The sequence below is a fragment of the Corvus kubaryi genome, unplaced genomic scaffold, assembly GCF_017639235.1.
Source record: "Corvus kubaryi isolate FWS band 111438036 unplaced genomic scaffold, C.kubaryi_AGA036_p1.0 split1-37296, whole genome shotgun sequence".
NCBI lineage: Eukaryota > Metazoa > Chordata > Aves > Passeriformes > Corvidae > Corvus > Corvus kubaryi.
Window position 1 is genome coordinate 11,093,117 of NW_024582075.1, and position 22,674 is coordinate 11,115,790.

The window sequence follows — 22,674 nt, forward strand, 5'->3', positions numbered from 1 at the left end:
GTGAGACAGACCACATCATGTCTCTGTGGAGATACTATGTGCAGCTGTGAGAGTACAATATTGAAACACTTAGTTATCTGTTTGCCTAGGACACTGCAATCCTTGCTTGGTGCACTGCAAGCAGAGAAGCAGACCACAGTCCTGTAGACGGACTTACAAGGCATGCATCACTCCAAAATATGCTTATGTGGAGAATCACGTTGCAGGGCTGTATGGATTTCTACAAAAAAGTAGGTCATCTTCCCTTCTCTGCAGTCCTCTTACAATGCCCACATTTTGTTTGAGGCTTTTTCCCTTCATAGTCTCTCCCTAGGCAGCTGTCTACTTGTGACTTTTCCCCTCCTACCTACCAGTAAGGCCATCATTCACGGTTTCCTTCCCACTTCTCTCTTGGGCAACTTAGCAGTTTCCTCTTGTCAGCAGAACATCTTCCCTGAACAGACAATCACCACCACGACAGCCCTTTATTCCCCACAGACGTCTAGTTTTGCATTCCAGCTGTTAAGTAATTTTTCCAAGTAGTCATTAATGTCAATAATGGGTATCACTTCTATACAAACACAATATTCAGCCTTGGGCAGATTTTGCCCTCTGGTTCATTGTTCAAATATGCACTCTTTTTTTTCTTTCTCTCAGAAAACAGTTTTTTCCAGATCATGTCACTCACTTGTCACTGTAAACTAGTGTCCGCAAGGGCCTGTAACTTCCTTTTTCATGGAGAAAGAGCACCTGACAAAATGTGGTCATAAATGGTACACTACAAACAGAGTGAAGTCCCACAGCAAATTATGTAAATATTGTGTGTATGGAGAGTTTTCAAATAACTTCTATCTTTTTACATTAAATGTATACTTTGTTATCCAAGCGCTTTTGCTCTCATTTTCTACCTGTGTGGTTGCTGATGATGTGTCTTTGAATACTTGAATTGTGCATGCTGTGACCATATTGCACCGCTCTTTGATCAAAAGATGTTTTACCTTTCATCCAGTCCCATGAAAGTCATTCAGAGACAACTTCTAGACTTTTTATATTCTTTGAATTCTCCATGTTCCCCATTGATACCAAGGGTATATGAGAATATGAGAATCAAAACAACTCCCTTAGAAGTTTTTGGTTTTGTTCTTGTGGGTTGTCGATATTTTCATTCTTTAGTATTTATTAAGCTGATCACTTTGTAATTCTAAGAATGTTTCACAGAGTCTGTGAGATACATGAAAAACAAGTTTTACAGAGTTACCTGACTTAAGAGAACCCTTGCAACAAAATAAGGTGCTGTACTTACTTTGGCATTGCAGTAGGAATCCTGACATAAAGATACTTGGGATAATAGGAATAGAGACAGAACCTCACTGCTTCTCAAAATGTTTTGTAAGAAGCTTTAGAGAATCATAGATTCATAGAATGGGTAGGGTTGGAAGGCACCTTAATCATCTTCTAGTTCCAGCCCTCCAGCCCTGGAGAGGGACACCTGCCACTAGACCAGGTTGCTCAGAGCCCCATCCAGCCTGGTCTTGAACACTTCCAGGGATGGGGCATCTACAGCTTCTCTGGGAAACCAGTTCCAGTGCCTCACCACTCTCACAGTAAAGAATCTCTCCCTAACATCTATGCTAAGTCTGTCCTTTTTCAGTTCATTTCCCCTTGTCCTGTCACTACATGCTCTTGTAAAGAGTCTCTCTCCATCTTTCTTATAAGTTCCCTCCAGGTACTGGAAGGTCACAATTACGTTGCCCCAAAGCCTTCTCTTTTCCAGGCTGAACAATCCCAATTCTCTCAGCCTTTCCTCATACAAGAAGTGCTCCATCCCTCTGATCAACTTGTTGAGCCTCCTCTGGACATGCTCCAACAGGTTCCTGTCCCTCCTGTGCTGGGGACCCAAGAGCTGGACACAGAATGCCCGGTGGGTGTCAGAGACTGAAATATTATAATTCATGGCTCAAACATTGTCAGAAAGGTTTTTGCCCATTATGGTAAAACTGTACAATGAAGCTGCACCACCGAAGCCCACCCTAAATGGGCTTCCTGACTGAAACCTTGAACTGTGAGTTAAACTGCCTAAGGCTATTCAAGACAAGGAAAGTGACACTGTTGTTCAAAGCAATAAAGTAGTGGGAAGTAATGGGTAAGGCTGGGAGAGCATTCACAGAAGAGCCAAGCCCAGCAGCTTCCAAGTGGAGGCCATAGCTCCAGGCTTCTCTGTTGCCAGGTTTGCACAGACATCCCCCCAGGTGGGAGCAGGAGGGTTTCAGGGGCATGGCAAAAAACCTCAGAGGCAGTGAACACCCATGTTCTGCTGCACAGACTAGCTCAGACTAGCTCCCCCACCCCAGGACAGCCATATATATGGGACATTCACGTGAGGGGCAGCTGAGGGGGTGTCATGGCCCATCAAATTCCCCCCCAAAGGGTTCCCCAGACCCTGCACCAGAGCACTGCATGTGATGCAAAATGATGCAACTGATCCAAAGTCTTGCAAGGGACAGTGTCAAACCTGGCCTCCCCTCAGGGGAGGTACCTTGGTGTTCCCACTGTCCCAAACATATATGAATCCATTGGATTTTACGCCTTTGGGCGGGAGACCCTCACCACCAAGAAGACCAGATGGAGGGAAGCAACGAGACATCACTGGGACCCACAGGGTGGTGGTATGTTTCTACTTAATCTGTCTCTGTCACTCTTCCTGTGCCCCCCCCTCCCCACCTCTTTTTCTACTTCTTTCTTTTCTATTTCTTTCTCTTTGCCTCTTTTACCATTAAATTAAATAAATCAATTTTTTGGTATAAACATTTAACCATGTTTGGCTTTAATCTCATTTTGGAGAATTTTTGAACCTCAGGGTTCTTTCTGCTTTATTCACAGAGAGTTGTCTTTGCTCCTCTATGATTAGAGAGGATTGTAACAGTGGGGTCTCACCAGAGTGGAGCAGAAGGGCAGAATCCCCTCACTTGGTCTTCTGGCCACACTGCTTTGGATGCAATCCAGGACACACTTGCCTTTCTGAGCTCTGAGTGCACATTGCTGGGTCATGTCCAGCCTCTCCTCCATCAGCACCCCCAAGTCCTTCTGGGAAGGGCTGCTCTCCATCTGTTCATCCCCAGCCTGTGCTGGAACCAGGGGTTCGTCCAATGCAGGTGCAGCACCTTGAACTTGGCCTTGGTACATTTCACAGAATTCCCATGGTCCCGGTTCTCTATCTTATCCAAGTACCTCTGGATGATATCCTGTCCTTCAGGTGTGGCAACTGCACTATTCAGCTTGTTGTTGTCTGCAAATTTGCTGAGGGTGCACTTGATCCCTTCATCTCTGTAATTACTGAAGATACTAAATAATACTGGTACCGATACAGACCCGAGGGACACCGCTTGTCACTGACGCCCATCAGGACCCTGAGTTGTTAACCACTACTCTTTGCATGCAACCATCCAACAAATTCCTTATTACATAACAGTCCACTTGCTGAACCTCTTGCTCTCTAATTTAGAGAGACGAATGTTGTCAAGGACCATGTCAAAGGCTTTACAGAAGTCCAGATAAATGACATCTTGTTTTGGGGTTGTTCTTCTCTTGCCCACTGATGTAATCACTCCGTCACAGAAAGCCAATGGGCTGGTCAGGCAGGATTTGCCGTGAAGCCTTGCTGGAGGTCTCAAATCACCTCGCTGTCCTCCTTGTGCCTTAGCGCATCTTCTGTTCTGAGATCTTTTCAGGCACGGAGGGGAGGCTGACAGGTCGGTAGTTCCCAGGGTCCTCTTTTCTGCTCTTTGTAAAGATGGGTACAATGTTTTCCTTTTTCCAGTCTCCTGAGATGTCACCTGACTGCCACGACTTTTCAGATATCATGAAGAGTGACTTGGCAACTACATCAGTGAATTTCCTCAGGACTCTGGGATGCAGCTCATCAGGTCACTTAGACTTCTCCTCACCCTTTATTACCAGTTTTCCAGTCTTATTTTTAGGGGGAGTACACCTTTGACCATCCTTTTTTGGTTAATGTACCTGTAGAAGCCCTTGTGATTCTTTGTGTCCCATACCAGGTTTAGTTCATTTTGCTTTGACCTTCCTCACCCCATCCCTACACAACTGAATTTCATCTCTATACCCTTCCCAGGTCATGGGTCCTTGTTTCCACTGTCTGCATTTGCTTCTTTCCCTTTAGTTTGACCAGCAGTTCCCTACTCAGCCATGCTAGTCTTTTGCCTTCCTTGCCCAATTTCTCATTCCTGGGGATTGCCAGCTCTTGTGCTCAGTGGAAGACTTCCTTAAAGATCTGTCAGTTCTGTTTCAGTCCCTTGTCCCTGACAGCAATGTCCATGGGGATCCCACAGACTATCTCCCTGAAGAGCTGGAAATTTCCTTTCCTAAAGTTCGGGGTCTTAACTTCACACTTCTCCTGACCTATCTCCCTCAGGAGTGCAAACTCCACCAATGCAGAATTACTGAAGCCTAAGCTGCCTACTATTCTGATGTCTCTGATACATTTGCTTACGTTGGTGACCATCAGATGCAGTATTGCACCCCCTCTGGCAGGGCTGTCTGTTAACCTGGGTCAGGAAGTTACCCTCCATGCATTCCAGCAGTCTCCTGGATCTCCTACAACTCTCTGGGCTATTTTCCCAGCAGAGGTCAGGGTGGTTGAAGTCCCCCAGCAGGACAAGAGCCTGTGAGAGCGGTGCTTCCTGCAGCTGGAGCCAGAAGGCTTCACCAATAGGCTGTCCTTGATCAGGGGGCTGTTGTGGACACCACCGACAAGGTTCCCTTTGTTGCCCTTTTCTCAACCCCAGGCTTTTGACATGCTCATGGCTCTTCTTGAAAGATAAATCTTCACACTCAATTCGTCTACTGATGCAGAGGGAAACCCCTCCACCACTCCTTCCTCCCTTGTACCTTTTGAACAGCCTGTAGCTGTCTACAGCTGCACTCCAGTCATGGGATTCATCCCACCGAGTTTCAGTAATGGCAACAAGGTCACAACTTTATAGCAGCACAGTGGCTTCCAACTCCTGCTTATTGTCCATGCTGTGAGGATTGATGTAAAGGCACCTCAGCTGGGTTTGATCATGGTCAAGGGTTTGACCCCCATACAATCCATTTGCTTAACAGTTGGACTCAATGATACTTGTGGGTTCCTTCCGAATCAGAATATTCTGTGATTCTGTGTGTTCTGTGCTCTCCAAACAGACTGGACTTTGTAAATCATCAGTGTCACAGAGCATTTCCCATAAGCATGATCACAGCTCAACCTCTGTGTTCCTGGATTCTTCCTAACCTAAGAGTCTACACAGATTTCAATGACAATTACTTTCCAGTAATGCCCACAATTATGCTCTTATGTACAGTTGGTATTTCTCTGCCAGTGCAATCAGGCCAAGTACTCATCTTTACCTCTGCCCACATTTCATTCTATGTCCAGCCCATGTGCATAAGCCCGGCAACAAGAGGAAAAAAAAATCAGTGTCTGAGTCTCCAGACTGCCACCAACTATTCCATATCCCTCTCCCAAGGCAGGATCAGACGTGTCCATCACCTACACAAATGCCTACAGCTGCTCCAATTGCTCCTTAAATATGTATCTTCATTAAGAGATAGAGATCCTGACCCTCCACAGTCTACTCTTGTGCTTCCTGCACCTCCCCTCTCCTAATGCTCTGAATCTTTGCACACTTCCATGTACATACTTACATCATGTTCGTATCTATCTCACACTTTTTTAAGGCTAAGTCTGTTTCTCCATATGGGCCTTTGGTTTCTTCCAGCTGCTGGTAATCCTCATTGGTACTCTCTGAAGGAAAGGATTTCTTCCTGTCTTTCAGAATTTTTTCAGTATGATGTTGGATTTCTTTCTTTTTAATGAGATGATGTCTTACTGTATTATATTTGGCTCCTGATCCACATTAATCCTTCAGTTCTAGTATTAGTAACTTCTTTCCTAGTTATTCTGCAATCAGCATTGTCAATAATAACTATAAAGGTTTAATACACTGTTCTTACTCAGTTTTGGTCTTGTTTTTTATTACAATTCAGCCAACTACCTTTGGATTTTAGACTTCTTTCTCAAAGTATTCTTTGCAGACTTTATCAGTAACTTTTATGTGGGCACTACTGAACAATTAAACAGAAGGTGACCCAGGAATGACTTTCTCTGAGGTCCACTTTACACCTTTTTCTGATTTTATAATGGATCACCTAGGACAGCTCAGAAACAGCTATCAAAACAATTTTTCACAAATCCACAGACAGAACTTCTATCAAACAGATTTTCTAGCACTTTTATAATAATGTCTTGTCAGACTGTGCTAGAACTCTTATGTGTCAAAATCTAATAATACTGTTTCCTCTATAGCCACAGGGACAGCAAATAACCTGTTGTAGAAGAAAACTAAATTAGGTAGACACAATTTGTTTTTAACCAACGCCTACTCACCTCCTTACTACATGCTGGAAGTTTACCAACAGGTTTTTATGGTTCCTGAGTTTGTGGCATGGAAGTCACTTCCTTCAAACTGCAGTCTTTCTCAGCTTGCACTGTGTTTAACTGACAGCCTGGAGTATAGCAAAAAAGACACTGCCAACCAACCTCTTGGGGGAATTTCTGACATATAAGTTTGGAGAAAAACACTGATTTCTGTGTGTTACACGAGAAAGGAATTCCTCTATCTCTGGAACAGAAGCATGTGAAATTCTTTCCATGTGTCAGTAGCTCCTGATGCTATAGCTGGTATGAACCACAGTGAAAGTAAATCCTGAACCTGAGCACTGCTTTGATTTCCTTCCTGGGTAAGTTCTCTATTATTTTAACAATAGCTTGTCTCAGAGGCCTGGCTTTTCTACCTGACCATTTTTTGCACAAAATTACCTTTGAGGCTCTTGTCTCTGTCAGATTTGGACAAAATAAGCCTGCAGCTCTGAAGTTATCAGGGAAATGCAGTGGTATGATGATGCTCCTCTCGTTTCCATGGGAAACCATGCCCATAAATTCCAGATAAGAGCAGACCGAGTGACACAACAATCTATAAGCCAACCCACCAGCTGTTTTTGAATTTTTAGCAGCTATAGACATTAACTATGACTGAGTAACATTCTTGAATTATAGCTACGCTTTCACACAACAGCTATTTCAAGCTTGATTATAATTCCTTATGAGGATCCATGAATGTCTCAAAAATGGTCTTTTACATGAAGTGAGACGAACTACGGTAAAAGGGAAGCAGGAGGGGAGCGGCAGGTGCAAGGCTACTATATAGCCACAACCTCACTCCCTTAAGCTGGAAGCGCAGTCTTAGATAACATACACTGAAGATCCCCACTTTGTTCTCCCAGAGGTACTTCTGACCCAGTTTTGTCTATTTGTGGAAATACAGGCCACTCATTTTCAGCCATTTCTTGCTACTTGTCTTTTTTGATTCATGCACTTGCAGTTTTCAAATATTCATCCAAGTTGCAAAAACCAGTTTGATATGCAAAGTAATCACTATCTCATTAATTAATGGTCTTCTAGCTAATGCAGTCTCCCTCCTCAGAGAGTCAGAATTGCTGGTATCTGCGTAAGGGAAAAATTATCTTTGCTATACTTCAAGGCATTATACTGGCAGCTGCATTCTTCTCCACAAACATGATGTATGAAAAAGCAAACAATATTTACTCCAAATACAGTTTAATGCTGCAAAGTATTACATGTTTTCCACAAACATTTAGTATACAGACTTCAATGGAGATGGAAAGAAACCCCAACACTACACCACTCCTTACACAGTACTTCTTGAGTTGTTAATGACTGTGAATGGGGCAGGTGTTTGCTACCACTGAAAACTAACCATCCTTTCCTAAAAAACCTGAAGGTTAACATTAAAGGAATGATGGATATCACATGTCAATATCTACAATATGCTCAACACAGTATTGCATCCCACTGAATAGACTAAAATACTAACTGAACCTAAACACCAGGAATTAACTCATTTCCTGCCGGCAGGGAAAGAAAGCATTCTGGGGCTTTAAAACCTGCAGGTGCATATACATCACTTTATATTGCAATGTAATAGAGTTCGTTGTGCATAGTATATCAATTTGTATGATCCAGTGCATAAACCCTTCTGTATGCCAATCACAAACTTCTTTGGGTACTAATATTATTGTGTAGATGCAATCTGTAAAGCTGTGAATCTTGTAAAAAAATGCATGCTTTTAAATTTTTTAAGTAAGTGTAGCTATTTTCAGAACATGTAAGTTAATACGAATTTAAGGTGAAGTGCAATAGCTACATCTAAAAGTGGTGAGCTGCTGCTACAGTGGAATACTGCAACCAGTTCTACAGTGAAGCTTTGAATAACACATAGTGATCTTTGTTCACAAAATCTATGAAGAGTAAAAAGGCTAAAGATTAGATAATAAAAATACAGGAGATGATTCTTGGCCTGTTATCTGCATTCATTTACTTCTTCAATAGCTGAATGCCCTACTGAGATTTTTTAAATTATAAAATTACTTCTTTGTGAGCAGTCAGACTCTGCAGAGTAGGAAACAGCAACTGACAGCAGATTAACTAGAGCCCTTTGAGTCAGAGGTTACTTTCAAGCAAAATATTAAGTAGAAAGGCTCCAGTCATTTTGAATAGTACATTATGTCTGCAGTTATTAGGTTCCCAAGCAATACTGAAAATAACTTACTTACCATTACATAATAATTTAGCAAACACTATCACAAAGTCTTACTCAAAGTAGGGCCATGTTAGGCATCAGAAAACTTAGCTGGGTTCCAGCCAGCAATCCTATCTGTATAAGGATTTAATAATACAAATTTTAATACCTGAGAACTGTTTGAAGCTGAGCATTTCATAATCAGGGAGAGAGGAAGGAAAAGGACAGAACAGCTGTTTCAAAGAGTAACAAACATTACTACATGAATTTTTACAAACAGGTTTCATACAAAAATTTTATCACTCTGTGTCAAAAAAAAGGTGTTTCAAATCTACTAGCAAGCGGTAAAAATATGTACTGTTCCATTGGAAAGATTTTGCTGCTTTTATGATTTGGCAGTCATCTGACAGTAGTCTGCTCATCCACTTAACGATCTCATGAAGAAGTCGTATCTCCCACTAACAATTTGCTTTAAGAGTATCAGCATACACCTCACTTCTTGCTTTCTAAGCATAAATTTGAATATAAAATTTTAAAGGTCTTAAAATTCTTGAAAATTAATTCATGCCAAAGTTCATGCTAAAAGCCACTCTCATAAAGATTATACTGTATAGAGTACATTTTTGCATTGATAAAAAACAAGTACAACTTGAGATGTGTTAGCAAACGAGAAAATCATATTTCATGGTCTAATACTAAAAAAGGAAATAACACTTATTAATAAAAGTGTACATTCAAAGCCTTAACCCACTTAGAGTTCGGATGAAATGTTAGTAGACCCTTTTTTCTCCAAAAACTGCAGCAATAAGCAGCTACAATTGCTAATATTTGAAAAACATGCCTGCACTTTGCACCATTTTTTTAAACAGGCCTAGTATTAATTGCTTGTAAGAACTATAGCCATTCCTGAACCTCAACACCAATAATCTTAAAACTAAATGGACGTAGACATCCCTTATCTTTACAAAACAGACTGAAAACAAACAGAAAATCTGAATCTTTCACAAGAGTGCAAGACTCAAATATCACATCTCATTGCTCACTGAAATCTAGGTCTTCAGCTTGGTTTTTAAGCAGTTATCTACTTTTTTCCTAAGTATAACCAGTGGAGCACTGGACTATTTTTTACATCACTTTGCAATGCGTTGGTGAGAAGTCAGCTCTCAAATTAGATGTGCAGCTAGGCACCTATGAGTTTTTATAGTTTAATCACACTGTCAATCCATGCTGACCTGAGATCTTACTGAAGTTAATGTTCACACTTCTGTGAGTGCTTCAATGCCAAATTCAAGACCAAAAGTGTCTGTAGAGGTAGAGAAGGATTTCTGTGACATTTCTGCAAGAAGGAAATATGCGGCATACAAGTATTCACAGGACAGTGGAAATACAATAAAATCCTTGAACTTCTACCTAGTTTTAGGGACTTCTGTCAGCTCCCTCGCATTTACACTGCCTAACTGCACTTACAGAGTTATCCTGCTGCAAACACTGATCTCCTGTTGTACTTGGGGAAGCAACCATGTGTTCTGTGATCCAAAGCAATGCACAGCCTGGGTGCCACACCGGGCTGGGAGCAGCATGGGCTATGAGCACACTCTTGTGGCCATGTGCAAGCACACCAAAATCAGAGCTAAGAAGGACACAGGATGGCATGTAGGCATCTTGGACTGCCTTCTTTCGCAAAGAAAGTTACAAAAGAAGTGGATCAAGCACCAGAGGTGACCTACCACAAAAAGATCTTTCTTTGACCTTGGTATTTGAAAAGAGATTTTATCAAGAGAAATGCTACATCAAAAACACAGTGCAAAAAACAGAGGAGCCATTTGTTACTTTAGTGTTCAAGTGCCCCCATGTTCCTGCTTCCTCTCTCCTCTTCAGAGAGGAATGAACACACTTCCCTCCTCTTCCTACGACACTTGAAGTGCTGCCTATCTTAGGAAGAAGAGAAAACACAACACTAGTCATTTCTCATTATATAAATATTGTCCGTGCTGGAATTTAAGTTGAAAATCCATCCCCATTCTATGGCTTCCAGCTTCATGTAATCTTCACAGATGTTTTTTTGTGTGCACAGAGGAGAGTGACGTAGGGAATTCCAATGAATGCCCACCTTTCACTGGGCCAGAACTTTATGACAGGGCCCTGCTCAGGGATCTCAGAGGCAGCATCGAAGTAAGCAAAGCAGACACATCCCAGATATGCCGCAAGGCAAATCAGAATGTGCCTGAGAATAGCCATCCACACACCAAGAAAGGGAAAAAAAAGGAAAGAAAAAAAGAATCAGTAACATAAATTCAGTAAAGCAATCAACTACATCACCACACTTTAAAATCAGTCTGTCCTTCACAATCTTCTCACAAGCCCCCCATAGGATTGCTGTCTGTCCTTTGCATGGAGGCAAAGAATATAGAGAACAAGGAAAACTACAAAACTGTTTTATCCCTGGTCTAAACAGGCTCCAGCTTTTTGGTTTCTCTGCACCTGACAGATTTGTACAGAAATGCTGAGATATGGCACCTCAAATAAGTAACTATGATTTGCTGGATAGTAAAAGAGAAAAGGCATCAAATTCCTTCACTGCTCCTCCACTTCACCATCATTAACTAATCACTAATCCTCATTCATCATGAGGATTTCAATCATTATCAATGGCAGTGTAAGTTTTCATAGTCACAGCTACTGTTTTAGTAACCAGTATGGCAAGGAATTCAGTTACAATTACTGAACCTAGTGGCTTAAGAATCTGATCAGGCCAAAGAGACTCCTAAATCTGCCACCTTGAATAGCCTAAGACTTGCTCTGGGCTTATAAAACCTTACCATCAATTCTGTCTAGAACCAACCAGAAATAGCCACCAGGCAGCATAGAAGGGTAATGTGATGAATCACATTTAAATCAAACTTTGGACTTTATACACAACACTTACCATACACAGTGCAAATAGGGGAAGTTAAATGAGGACCAGATCTCACAAAACGCTTTGTCACTGATCCAGCAGAAAAGTGCTAGCATCCACCAAAGACCTGAAAAGAGACCCAGTTTGTATACACGCAGGTTTTCACACCTAAGGAGAAAAACATAAATAAATAGTTATAAAACAGTTCCAGACACATATCATTAAAATGACTCCACCATAAATGTGCTTAACAGATGAACTTCGCTTACAGTAAGTCTGGCTCTGACACAAGGCAGTGGTGAGGTAACAAAACAAATCTTTTTATCAGTAGCTGTGTTTTGGGTATTGCCTTAAATACCAATGTGCCAATGGCAGGCAAACATCAAACTATTCTCATACCTAGGGAGGGGTGTTCTGGACAACTAGCGATTAGTTACACATGCTGTTCATTAACAACCAGCCATGCAGCAAGTGCTCAGATTTGCTTGTATTTGTTACTGTATGAAGACTCCCGTTAATGCTAAGGCACTTACATTCCTCAGTGAGAGGTACTACTGCTGCTAACAGCACTGAACCATGTACCTAAGCAGATACACACATGAATATTGTTCCGCTACTGACCTTGTCCACAACTAACTTGTGTGCTGTTTCCAAGTGTCTTTGACCACAGAAATATACAGAAGGATGTCTAATGAGAAAAGATTCATGAACACCTTTACAAAACATTGTTTGGAGAGGCTTCCACTGTATACTGAAGCAGTGGGCAGACCAGGGTAATGTAGCTAACAGAAAAATCTCTATTCTAACAGATGCCGTCAGAATGAAGACATTTTGTTCTAACTCAACTTGTTTTGATGGACATATGCAACATATAAGAGCATGCGTAAGTTGTAAAATCTTTCTCAGACACTGGAGAAGAGGTGAAAAAGTTCAAATGTTAATATTCCTCTGGTCTTTTTTGCAGTGGGTAAAGAGATGGAAAAAAAGTCTCTGGACAGCTGCTGGTATCACTGTAACAGAAGAACTCTCTAAAATGTGGAAACCAGTCTCAGGTTCTTCTCTATTTGAATTCCGGTTTTACGGTTTCTACAGCCCTCCCTGACTGATAGCTAGCCTCCAAAATGTAGTGATTAACCTTATCTTTGTCACTCTGACTCCATCATATTATTCATCTCAGATGACAAAGTCATGCAAGACTCACAGTGCAATTTTGAGAGCTGGAACATCTTCCACATGTGCTTGGGCCTTGCTCCACATTCCCACTACCATCCAGACTGCAACCATGCCATCACCTCACCCTTACGCACACTGTACAGAAGAAATGCTGTCCATAAAGTGAAACCCCTGCCCTGATTCCACAACAAATAAACAAATTTGAGTTAGATCGGGTTGCAGTGAGAGGTATATTGCAAGAACACAGAAAATATCTGACCTCCTATAATGTCCTAGGGAAAAAAAATCCTTGTCAAAAAATGTCTGAACTGCCAAGCAAGTTTATAGTAGATTTGCTCTTGCACATGGAAGAAGCATTTCTGATCTGCTGTCACAAGCACTGAAGACAGATCTAGTGTATCATCTCACAGGTGTCCTAAGGATCTGAGAAGGCAATGCTGCCTGCATTCAGAAGAATTGTACTTACCTCTTCAATTCAGCAATGAGCAAAGCTGTGCAGGGAACACCCAGAGTCATTAGCGAGATGTTGTTAATGGCAGGCTTAATGAAGGCCAGGCAGGTGGTAACACCAGACAGGACACCCACAGCAGCTTTAAATCGGCTCCTGAATAGAGTTCATATGGGCAGAAAAACTGCTTTTAATTCAAAACTAAACCCAGAAATTTTAAAATTACTTTAATATGTTACAAAATTTAGGTCCACCTCTGCACACAGAACTGTACTTCCTCAAAAAAGTTCTGTCTCATCATTCTTCAAGGTTTTAATATGGATTTTTAGGATATTTTCTTATTGTTAATGCAGCAACTTCTACAGCCATGTTACAGTCTGCTTTACTTTCCTTTACTTCTTTAGAGCCTTCAAAGATACTGAAACTCACATACTAAGTTAGTTGAATCAAATTCAACAGCAGGTGAGAAATTCCCAGACTTTTTTATAAGACTAAGATTTGGTATAGTCTTAGCAAAAATGAAATCACTATTGCACCCTATGTAGACAGCCTGACAACCTCTAAATTAAATATATGTTAACTGCTGTTTAAACTTCAGGTTTGCACTTCAAACAACTCACTTCCAGTCTGTGGCTGGGCTATGGCAGGTAGAGGACCATCACGCTGCCCTTCAACTACTGGCCCATAGCTTTTTAAAACATTTGTTGTCCAAGGATGGCTCTTGTACATATGAAGTAGGGTCTCAATATATTTGTACAGTACCATTCCATGGCCACAAGTGTCATTAGCTTCACCTAGGCTCATTCCATTTGCTTTTTGCTTTAAAGTTTTTATTTCTGCTGTAAAGCAACAAGTTACTTAAGTAGGAAGTTCTGATCTGACACGAACGTCTTAATGAATAAACACATCACAAACTGGTCATGACAGATAATAACATTTTTAGCATTGAAAACTCAAAGTGTGATGAGGATGAAGAAAGTGAAGAGCACAGGGTAGACATAATACTTGAGGACTAGTCAGGCAAAGCAAAAAACCTGAAAGTATTAACCAAACCTGTTCTAGGTTAGAGTTTTGTCCTGGCTTACAATGTAAGGTATGTATTCTATCACCACCTACAGCACCTTCTGATGGGCTGGTAATGGTTGGTCTTTTGCAACAGCTGCCCAAAGTGAGCCAAAATCAGCCTCAAGCGGGGCCATCTCGGCTAATGGGCCATCAAGGACTCCCCAGAATGACTGATGGAATTACATCATCCCACTGTGAGATGCCCCGCTGTGGAGGAGGAACCAAACAATCCTACCTGTATATAATGTGGGGCTTGTGACACCACGATATCACCACTGGATTCCCAGATGACAAAGCTCTCGATAACCACTATTCTGGAGTCTCTGGACCTCCAGAGAAGGACCAGACCTTTCTACAGGATCACTGCTTCAACAAGACCATATCCATCTCTCCAATGGGACTGCTGCCACCACCCTGACCAACAGGGTATCTGGTCGTATTCTGACTCTGTCAGTTTAAGCCAGTGTTTCTGTACTATTGCCTTTATTGTGAATTTTTTCTATTAAATTTTAATTCTGACCTGAAATCTCTCACAACATATTTGTGTGGAGTTAATTCCTCTCGCTGGTTTGCCTTCAAACTGTCAAAAATAGGTTAGAAACTTATACTGTTACTAGTAATACTGTTAAATAGTTAATAATTGTCATGTTAATAATGCATGTACTGTTAAAAGGTTTGGTTATTATATTGTAAAAAGGGTACTGTGTTACACCTAAGTAAACTGCACCGCCCCCAAGCAATGACCCAGCCTGGACAAAACCCTTAAGAAGCAATCAGTGCCTTAACCTTCATGCAAATGAAGGATCCAAACAGAGACCAATCCAAAGTAACAAAAAACGGTATAAAAAGGAGGCATCCAGGTCAGTGAGGCATGCCGCTCGACCTTAAACAACGGGAACATCCCTGCTCTGAAGAAGAAGATCGAGCACCAGCTCTGCAGCATCCACGCTCGTCGCTGACCAGGAGCCCTCCTGCTCTACTTCCCCGGACCATCAGCATGCGCTCTACCTGCGGACTCCTATGCTTTAGACCACATAATAAAAGCTGAAATCACTTTAGAACCAGGAGTACGTTCCCATTTTTCACAAAACCAAGATGGGTTTGTTGCCCAGAATGTCTGTATACTTCAGAAAGGAATAAAGACCTTCCTAAAAAAGTAACTGTCTTGATATATTCTGTGAGAAGTGGAAGGATACAATAAGATCTTTCCTCTCATCTCAGTATTTACAGTTTTAACACAAAGTTCAACAGAAACAGTGTTCTACCACAAAAGTGTTGTTATTCCTTTAAAACCCAATAGTTTAATATCTTGGTCCATATTATGAACATACCCCGCAGTATCAGAAGACAGTAGTTGATGAAATGTATCCTCTAGGTTTCTGGAGGCTCATTTACAGAGTTTACAAAAATTACACGTAAATTTAGGACTCTTGAATTCTTCACTTGAACTGAACATCACATCATAAACCAAAAGACACCAGTAAAAACCTGTTTGCTTGTTGATGATTTTCTGTAATAGCACTATACTGTAATACACAGAAGTACTAAATTTACACCAACGCAACAAAGCCATTGAACCACATAAAATCTTAGAACACATGGCGTTGGAAGACACTCAGCAGGATCAACACCTCCAGCTCCTGGCCCTGCACAGCACTATCCCCAAGAGTCACACCATGTGCCTGAGAGCACCGTCCAAATGCTTCTTGAACTCGTCAGGCTGGTGCTGTGACCACTGCCCTGGGAAGCTGTTCCAGTGCCCATCCACCCTCTGGGGTGAAAAACCTTTTCCTGACATCCAACCTAAACCTTCCCAAGTCAGCTTCAGGCCATTCCCCCAGGTCCTGTCACTGGTCACCACAGAGAAGAGACTGGTTCCTGCCCCTTCTTTTCCCCTCATTAGGGTGCTGAAGACCACAGTGAGGTCTCCCCTCAGTCTCCTCTTCACCAAACTGAACAAACAAAGTGACCTCAGCTGCTTCTCATATGGCTTCCCCTCCAGGCCCTTCATCATCCTCATTAACCACCTTTGGACACTCTCTAACAGCTTAATGTCTTTCTCATATTCCAGTGCCCAAAACTGCCCCAGCACTCGAGGTGAGGCTCCCCCAGTGCAGAGCAGAGCGGGACAATCCCCTCCCTTGCCAGGCTGGCAATGCTGTGCCTGATGCCCCCTAGTAACACAGTTCTTGTGCTCGAAGCACGAGCTCTGGCGGAGAAAGTCCAGCTGTGTTACTTCTGTATGTCGCAGAAGCGACTTCGGCATCAGGAAAGGTGCTGCTGGCTGAGCTAGCTAGCTGGCTTCTTTGCAGAGGGAACATGGCAGGAGCCGATGGTATCGACTCACATTAGCTCGGAGACAGAGGAAGAGAGAGGCTGTTCTGGTCTGGCTCCTAACAGGTTTATTGTTAGAAGTTTCGCAACCAGAACAAGCTCGGAAGGGATGGAATGCGATGGGATCCTTCCCTGAGGCTTGTCCTCAGTTTTATAGGCAATTTGAAAACCCCGGTGAAAGGGGAAAACAACCGCTGAGTTACAAGCCAGGGGGAGGATACAATTTAACAAGAACCACTGGGGGAAACCGAGAGGCGGGAGTTATAACAAAGAACCAGTGAACAACCAAGTAACCGAGAATTTTCCCAAAGCGGGGGAGGCGGCTTGTACCCGGGCACTGCCCAGGGGGTGCAGCTTAGGCTTCTGAGCCGCCCCTCGACCCACCCTCTGAGTCTGCCTCTTCGGGAAACTCGATCTAGGGGATGGGCTGGGATTGATTGGCATCACGCTGCTCCAGCCCTGCAGTGGGCTGGGTCACCGCAACACCCCAGGACAGGGCTGGCCCTCCTGGCTGCCAGGGCACTGCTGATTCATGTTCAACTTGCCATTGACCGGGACCCACAGGTCCCTTTCCATAGCACTGGTCTCCAGCCTCTTATTCCCCAGTCTGTCCATACATTCAGGATTGCCCCATCCCAGGTGCAGAACCCAGCACTTTCTCTTGCTGACCTTCACCTGGCTGGTGATTGCTCTCATTTGTGGAGGCCTCTCTGCCCTCAAGGGATTTAACAGCTCTTCCTAATTTAGAGTGGTCGTTAAATTTACTTAGTGTTCCTTCAAGTCCTGTGTCCAAGTCCAAGTCATTTATGAAGATGTTGAAGAGAATTGAGCCATGCACAGAGGCTGTATACAGTAATTAAAGGTACATTCTACCCAGTGCAAGCTATTTTGAGGAATGGTCAGTCTAGGCACCAAACTTCTCTCCATGCATTAGCAACTTCTAATCTGGCAGATGTCAGGAAAAAACCAACCAAACAAAACCCCCAACAATCAAACAAACTCAAAAAAATCCTGCAGAGAGTAACAGTGTAAGAGGGCAAAAGGCAGAAGTCTCAGCAATCTTCAAAGAGAACATTGATGCTGCAATTCAAGCCTCTCCATTACGTCAACTTCTTTACTGCATAAAAGAACAACATGCACAATGGTTTTATGGTGGGGCAAACCACAACCAAATGGTTTAAACTGGCTATAATGGTTTTTTTTAAAACGTGCAAGAAAAAGAAAAAAATTCCTTTGCAACAATAGATTTCTAAAGAAACACTTAGCCTTTCAATACCTAAACACCATCCTTAACCACTGCCTTAAAAATTCAGATGAACATTCAACTGACTTTCACGGGCTCACTTGTATATATACACTTCAGGATATACAAAAGTGAAAGATGGCTTCTCCTACATTAGCTGTAAGTTATATAAACTACTCATTGTAAAAGTCTCCCTAGAATCAACAAGAAAAGACAATTCCAGAGGAACTGTCATCTCATGAATCACCTGAAGACGAATGACCAAAGTCATCTCATCTAATCACCTGAAGTTACAGGACACAAACCCCACCATCAGCAACTGCAGACTCAGGAATTCTGAACAAAATGGGCTGAGTGAGATACAAGCAACTGGAAGAGAATGGAGTAAAAAAATACTCCAGTAACAAAAATAGCAGTGATAGTGGTAAGGTTGATAACTTGGTGCCATTATGTGCAGGTTTAGCACAAGAAGTTTCAAGAAACATGGAAGTGTACATGTATGATTGTATGATTACCTGTCATTTCGAAAAACTCTGGGCAGGTATCTCCTAGGGAACCACATGGCAAGAGCACACATCAGAACCCAGAGAATAGCCAGCTCATCCAGCATCTGGCCCAAGAAACTGAGGGTGGCATGAAAATAAACAGATCCAATTCCTGGAAGAATGAATCAAGAGACAGTATGAACAGCTGCAGTACCGTAACAGACTGAAACACTCTGCTTCTGCTTAGAACTTCACAGGAGATGGTAGCTACCATTTGGTCTAGAAAAGGTTATAAAAAGCACCAACTTTACTAACAGGCAATCTACCTCATCATACCCTCATTCATCATGAAGAAAAGTATGTTATGAAAGTACATTACAAAAGCAGCAGCTAAAAATGTCAGCTACTACTAGAAAAGATGTGCATGAAGAAACATCAGGTGAAAAATTATAAAGCAAAACCAACTAAGAAATAAAAGCCAAATGCTGCTTCCAAATTTTCTCAATAGCACAGGAATGGGTAAGACAAAGATAAAAAACAGCACCTGATGACTACTCCATGATAAAGGTTTACAGGTGGAAAGTGTCACACTGCCCCAGAGGGCTCTGATTACCCCCTTGAAGTACCTCCAGGAATGAACAAGCTTCAGAATCTCACATCTACATCTTTGGGCCTTCTCAGACTGTACTTCTCAGTACAGTCTATTCCTCTCTTCAGTTGCACTGGCACTTCAGCTCTCATTTAAGCAACAATAGAGGAAAGAGGGCCAGCACTGCTGTAGAGTAAACCCAAACACAAAAAAAAAAGAAAGTATGCAAGGAAGGATTGGAAGGGAACAGAACTATAGCTGAACTTCCCACCAACCTCAGTTTGCAAAAGTCATTTTACCTCCAGAAACTACGGCTGCTTTGGCTTTAAGCATGTACAAGAAAACGCTTCCGTAGAGGTCAGGATTGCTTTATTTTAAAAAACAGTCAAGTGCAAGCAGGAAAAACCAGTGTCCTCTCTCCGTTCACACATGAGTTGACAAACACAGACTAACCAACTTACCAACCATGACTAGCAGAATCCATATTAAATATATTCCACTGTTGAAGCAGATTGCGTATTGACGGAACAAGCACATACATATGGGCGGTAAAATGAAAAACAAGATGTTGCTTATCTAGGAAAGAAAAACAAAGTCTCTCAAAGACAAAAAATAAACAAATCTTAAATATCCATAGGCTTTCGAAGACATCCATAATAACATTTTGTCATTCAGTGAAGCCCCAGCTCAACAAATTATGAGCCCTTGTTTCTGCCTATGCTGAGCTGTTTTTGCAAAAGCATCAACTTGTTTTGTTTAACATCATTAAATTAGTAACAGCATAAAAACTTTTGGCAATGTAAAATGTGACTAGTCATCTTTAAATCACAATTCAAGTCAATTCCCAAAGGAGTTTTATTGGGAATCTACAAATATTCAAGACTGTGGTAATTCAGAAAGTGTACAAGATCAAGGTACTGAGGACCAGTGAGTGACCTGTCCTCTCAATGGCTATCAAGCCTAGCATGGAAAAAGCACTAGAAGTACTGGCACTAGGAAGAGCTAGACAAGCTTTGTGGAAGTCAATTTATTGAGCAATAGCTATTGTCTGGAAGGTCTGAAATACAACACTAGGCTAAAAGAGTTAGAACCCTTTTTGTGCAGGGTAAAGAGAGCCTGGAGCTTTAAGTCCTTTTACAACTCAATCTTTTCCCTCAGTTCTCCACTGGACACAACTGAATACGACTGAAAACTAGTTACAGGAAGGTGGAAAGGCTGATAATTCAGACCACTCCTAGGGTTTTTTTAAATTTAATATGTATGATTTGAATGAAGACATGTTTTCTGTTTTTTCTTGCTTACCAACCTAAAGCATGATGCTCTAAAAACTGAAAGCACTTCACTAGCAATTAGCAGGAACTGTCATTGTAGTAGTGATCACTTGATTCTCCCAGGAGCTGCCAGTGCTGAGGGCCAGCCATGGCACAGTAACTGAGCAGTTATGAAAAGACTCTATTGCTGCTTCACAATGGGCCAAAGGACAAATCTCCAGCCTCAGCTTTCTCATGTTTGTCTGCTTAGCCCAAGCACAAGAAAAAACCACCCCCAGCAACACTCCTCTGAAGCTAATATAGAAAACAACTCTGGGCCAAGAACATTCCTTTGGGACAGATCATATCTTAAAAAAAATTTACAAACTTGTACCGACAATAATGAAAATCTAGTGGAGAAGTAATTCAAGAACAACATACAAATTTTTTCGTTCAGCTACTGTTGTCCACCTCTCAACACAGCCTGAGAATAGATTTTTAAGAGGCAGATCAAGTTGTTTTAACTCCTGTAAAGCAACCTACACACTCAACAAAACAGGTTCACCTGAGCAACTTCTGTTCACAAAAAAATGCACCGGTCTCCGTGCAGCAGAGACTGTCAGCAACGTTGGGAATACAGTCATGGACCAGGATCCCAGTGCATGATGTTCTTATACATACACAGAACAGGAAGACTTCTGTCACTCCAAAGCAGGTAGGAAGACTACACAGCAGGGATGACGGAATACGAACAAGTCCTCTGGGGGCCTGGGAGTGCTCTACGCATCTTAGGCTTTTAGACACAGTTAGGCCAAAGGGAAGTGTCAAGGGGCAAAAATAGGTGCTTATAAACCAACTGGTTTGGAAGTAAACTCTTCCATCTCTACAGCTGAAACTGACCAATTGTTCCGGTTTGGCCAAATTTAGAAATATATCCTCTGAGAGAAGGCACCCTCCCCCACCAGGTTCGGGAAAAAATAAATTTTCCTCGAAGGAAAGTGAAGGAGATAAAACTATTTATTTAACAAACACACGGGAAAAGGAAAATAATGCTAAATAATAAAATCTTTCGCTGTGGAGGAAAAACCTGGGAAAGTGTTAGAGTCCTCCTTTGGTCTCCTCGGAGCTGGGGCGTGGCCCAGGGCCAGGCCCTCTGTGCCCGGTGGAAAGTCCTCCTGATGTGCTCTGATGCTAAAGCAATCAAGCAGTCCAGTAGAAAAGGGAGAAAATCCGAAATTCCAGGGAAGGAAAAATTCAACTCTCAGTCTCTCTCCGGAGAACAAAGCAGCTGAACCACTGGCGAAAAAAGAAAAAAACTGTCCTGGGCACAGCAAGCCGGGTGCTTCCTCCCTCCCCTGCCACAGCTGGAAACAAATTGCTATCTGTGTGTGACCTTGAACAAACTGCAAACTACTTTGAAAAAGTTTTGCTCAGTTTTTTCCTTCCCCCTCTCAGGCTCAGTTTAGAAGCATAGAAAGGCACAGGAATTAACTTCTGGGCATAGGCAGTGATATGGGATACACATCATAAGGTCACCCCAACACACCAATGAAGAAAATCAGAACAGGCAACCACAGTCTGTAAAAATTTGGCTAGAAAGTCCTTATTCTGCCTAGGAACAAGATGACAAAGGACACACTAGATCTACTTACCACAGCTGTAGCAATGTAGAGTTATACAAGTGATTAGCCAACACGGGAGCAGTTCTGTGCTACCGTAGTGCTCTGAACTCCCACTCATGCTAAGGTCCTGCCTGCAAATGCAAGAAACCCCTTGCAAACTGGAGCCTGAGCATGACTTGTACTCTTCGCAGTGGCCATCAGGAGGATTTCCTAACATCTCAGAAGCTGGAATAGTTTCAGTACTGAAAATTTCAATACTGAAGTATGGCTTCAGAAAGTACGTTGCATGTACATTTTTTATATTAATACACAACTGGCCTCCATGATTTGGTAATGTACAATTCAAATACTTTTATAGTTACAATAAGTGCAAAAATTTACATTGGTAGTACAGAAAATTTCCTTTGGCATCTGCTAAAGGCAACAATTAAATGTTACAGTTCTGGAAAACAGGCAAGTAGTCCTTCAATAACAGTCCATTCTTTTGGCTTCATACAATTCTGGACCTTTAGTTTTAATTTCCAACTAATTAATTATATTATAGGAATTCAGGACATAGGCCTATAAGACAGAGAGAATGGGCTTGCTCAGATCATGATCATGCAACTTCACTCACATCTGGCCACTGTCCTGACACAGTACGTTTCCTGCAGTCCTACCAAAGCACATGTATTCTTCACTATTTATTACATCTCCCAGAGAGCAGCAGCATTCAAATACCACAGAGAAGCTTACTGCACAACATCTTTCTGAGCAGAAAGCAAATAACTAAAGTAGGTCCCTGTAACATCAGAGGGAGTGTATCCTCCATATCCTGGTACCTGAGCATGTCATTTACATACACTATAACTCTTCTGTGGTAAAAAAAGATGCTGTAGGGAGAGTACAAGCATTCTCTCACACTCTTAAGACTACCTCATAACTTTTTAAAACTTT

The 22,674-nt window shown here is 42.0% G+C and overlaps 1 protein-coding gene across 8 annotated transcripts in view; it reads right to left on the minus strand.

The window, feature by feature from the left end:
• Positions 1 to 22,674, minus strand: part of ACER2 (alkaline ceramidase 2) — a 46,232-nt gene that overhangs the window by 19,270 nt on the left and 4,288 nt on the right. For 3 of the 8 annotated variants that reach the window (XM_042053986.1, XM_042053984.1, XM_042053987.1), the window contains exons 2-5: positions 19,328 to 19,442; positions 18,308 to 18,449; positions 13,169 to 13,306; positions 11,560 to 11,697 (exon numbers count right to left, since the gene is read on the minus strand). In XM_042053986.1, coding sequence (XP_041909920.1) covers positions 11,560 to 11,697; positions 13,169 to 13,306; positions 18,308 to 18,449; positions 19,328 to 19,442 — 533 coding nt within the window. Of the gene's footprint in view, positions 1 to 7,634; positions 10,858 to 11,559; positions 11,698 to 12,730; positions 12,879 to 13,168; positions 13,307 to 18,307; positions 18,450 to 19,327; positions 19,443 to 21,768; positions 21,870 to 22,674 lie in introns of those variants that run through there. The other 5 variants (XM_042053985.1, XM_042053988.1, XM_042053989.1 and 2 more) reach the window with 4 other exon arrangements.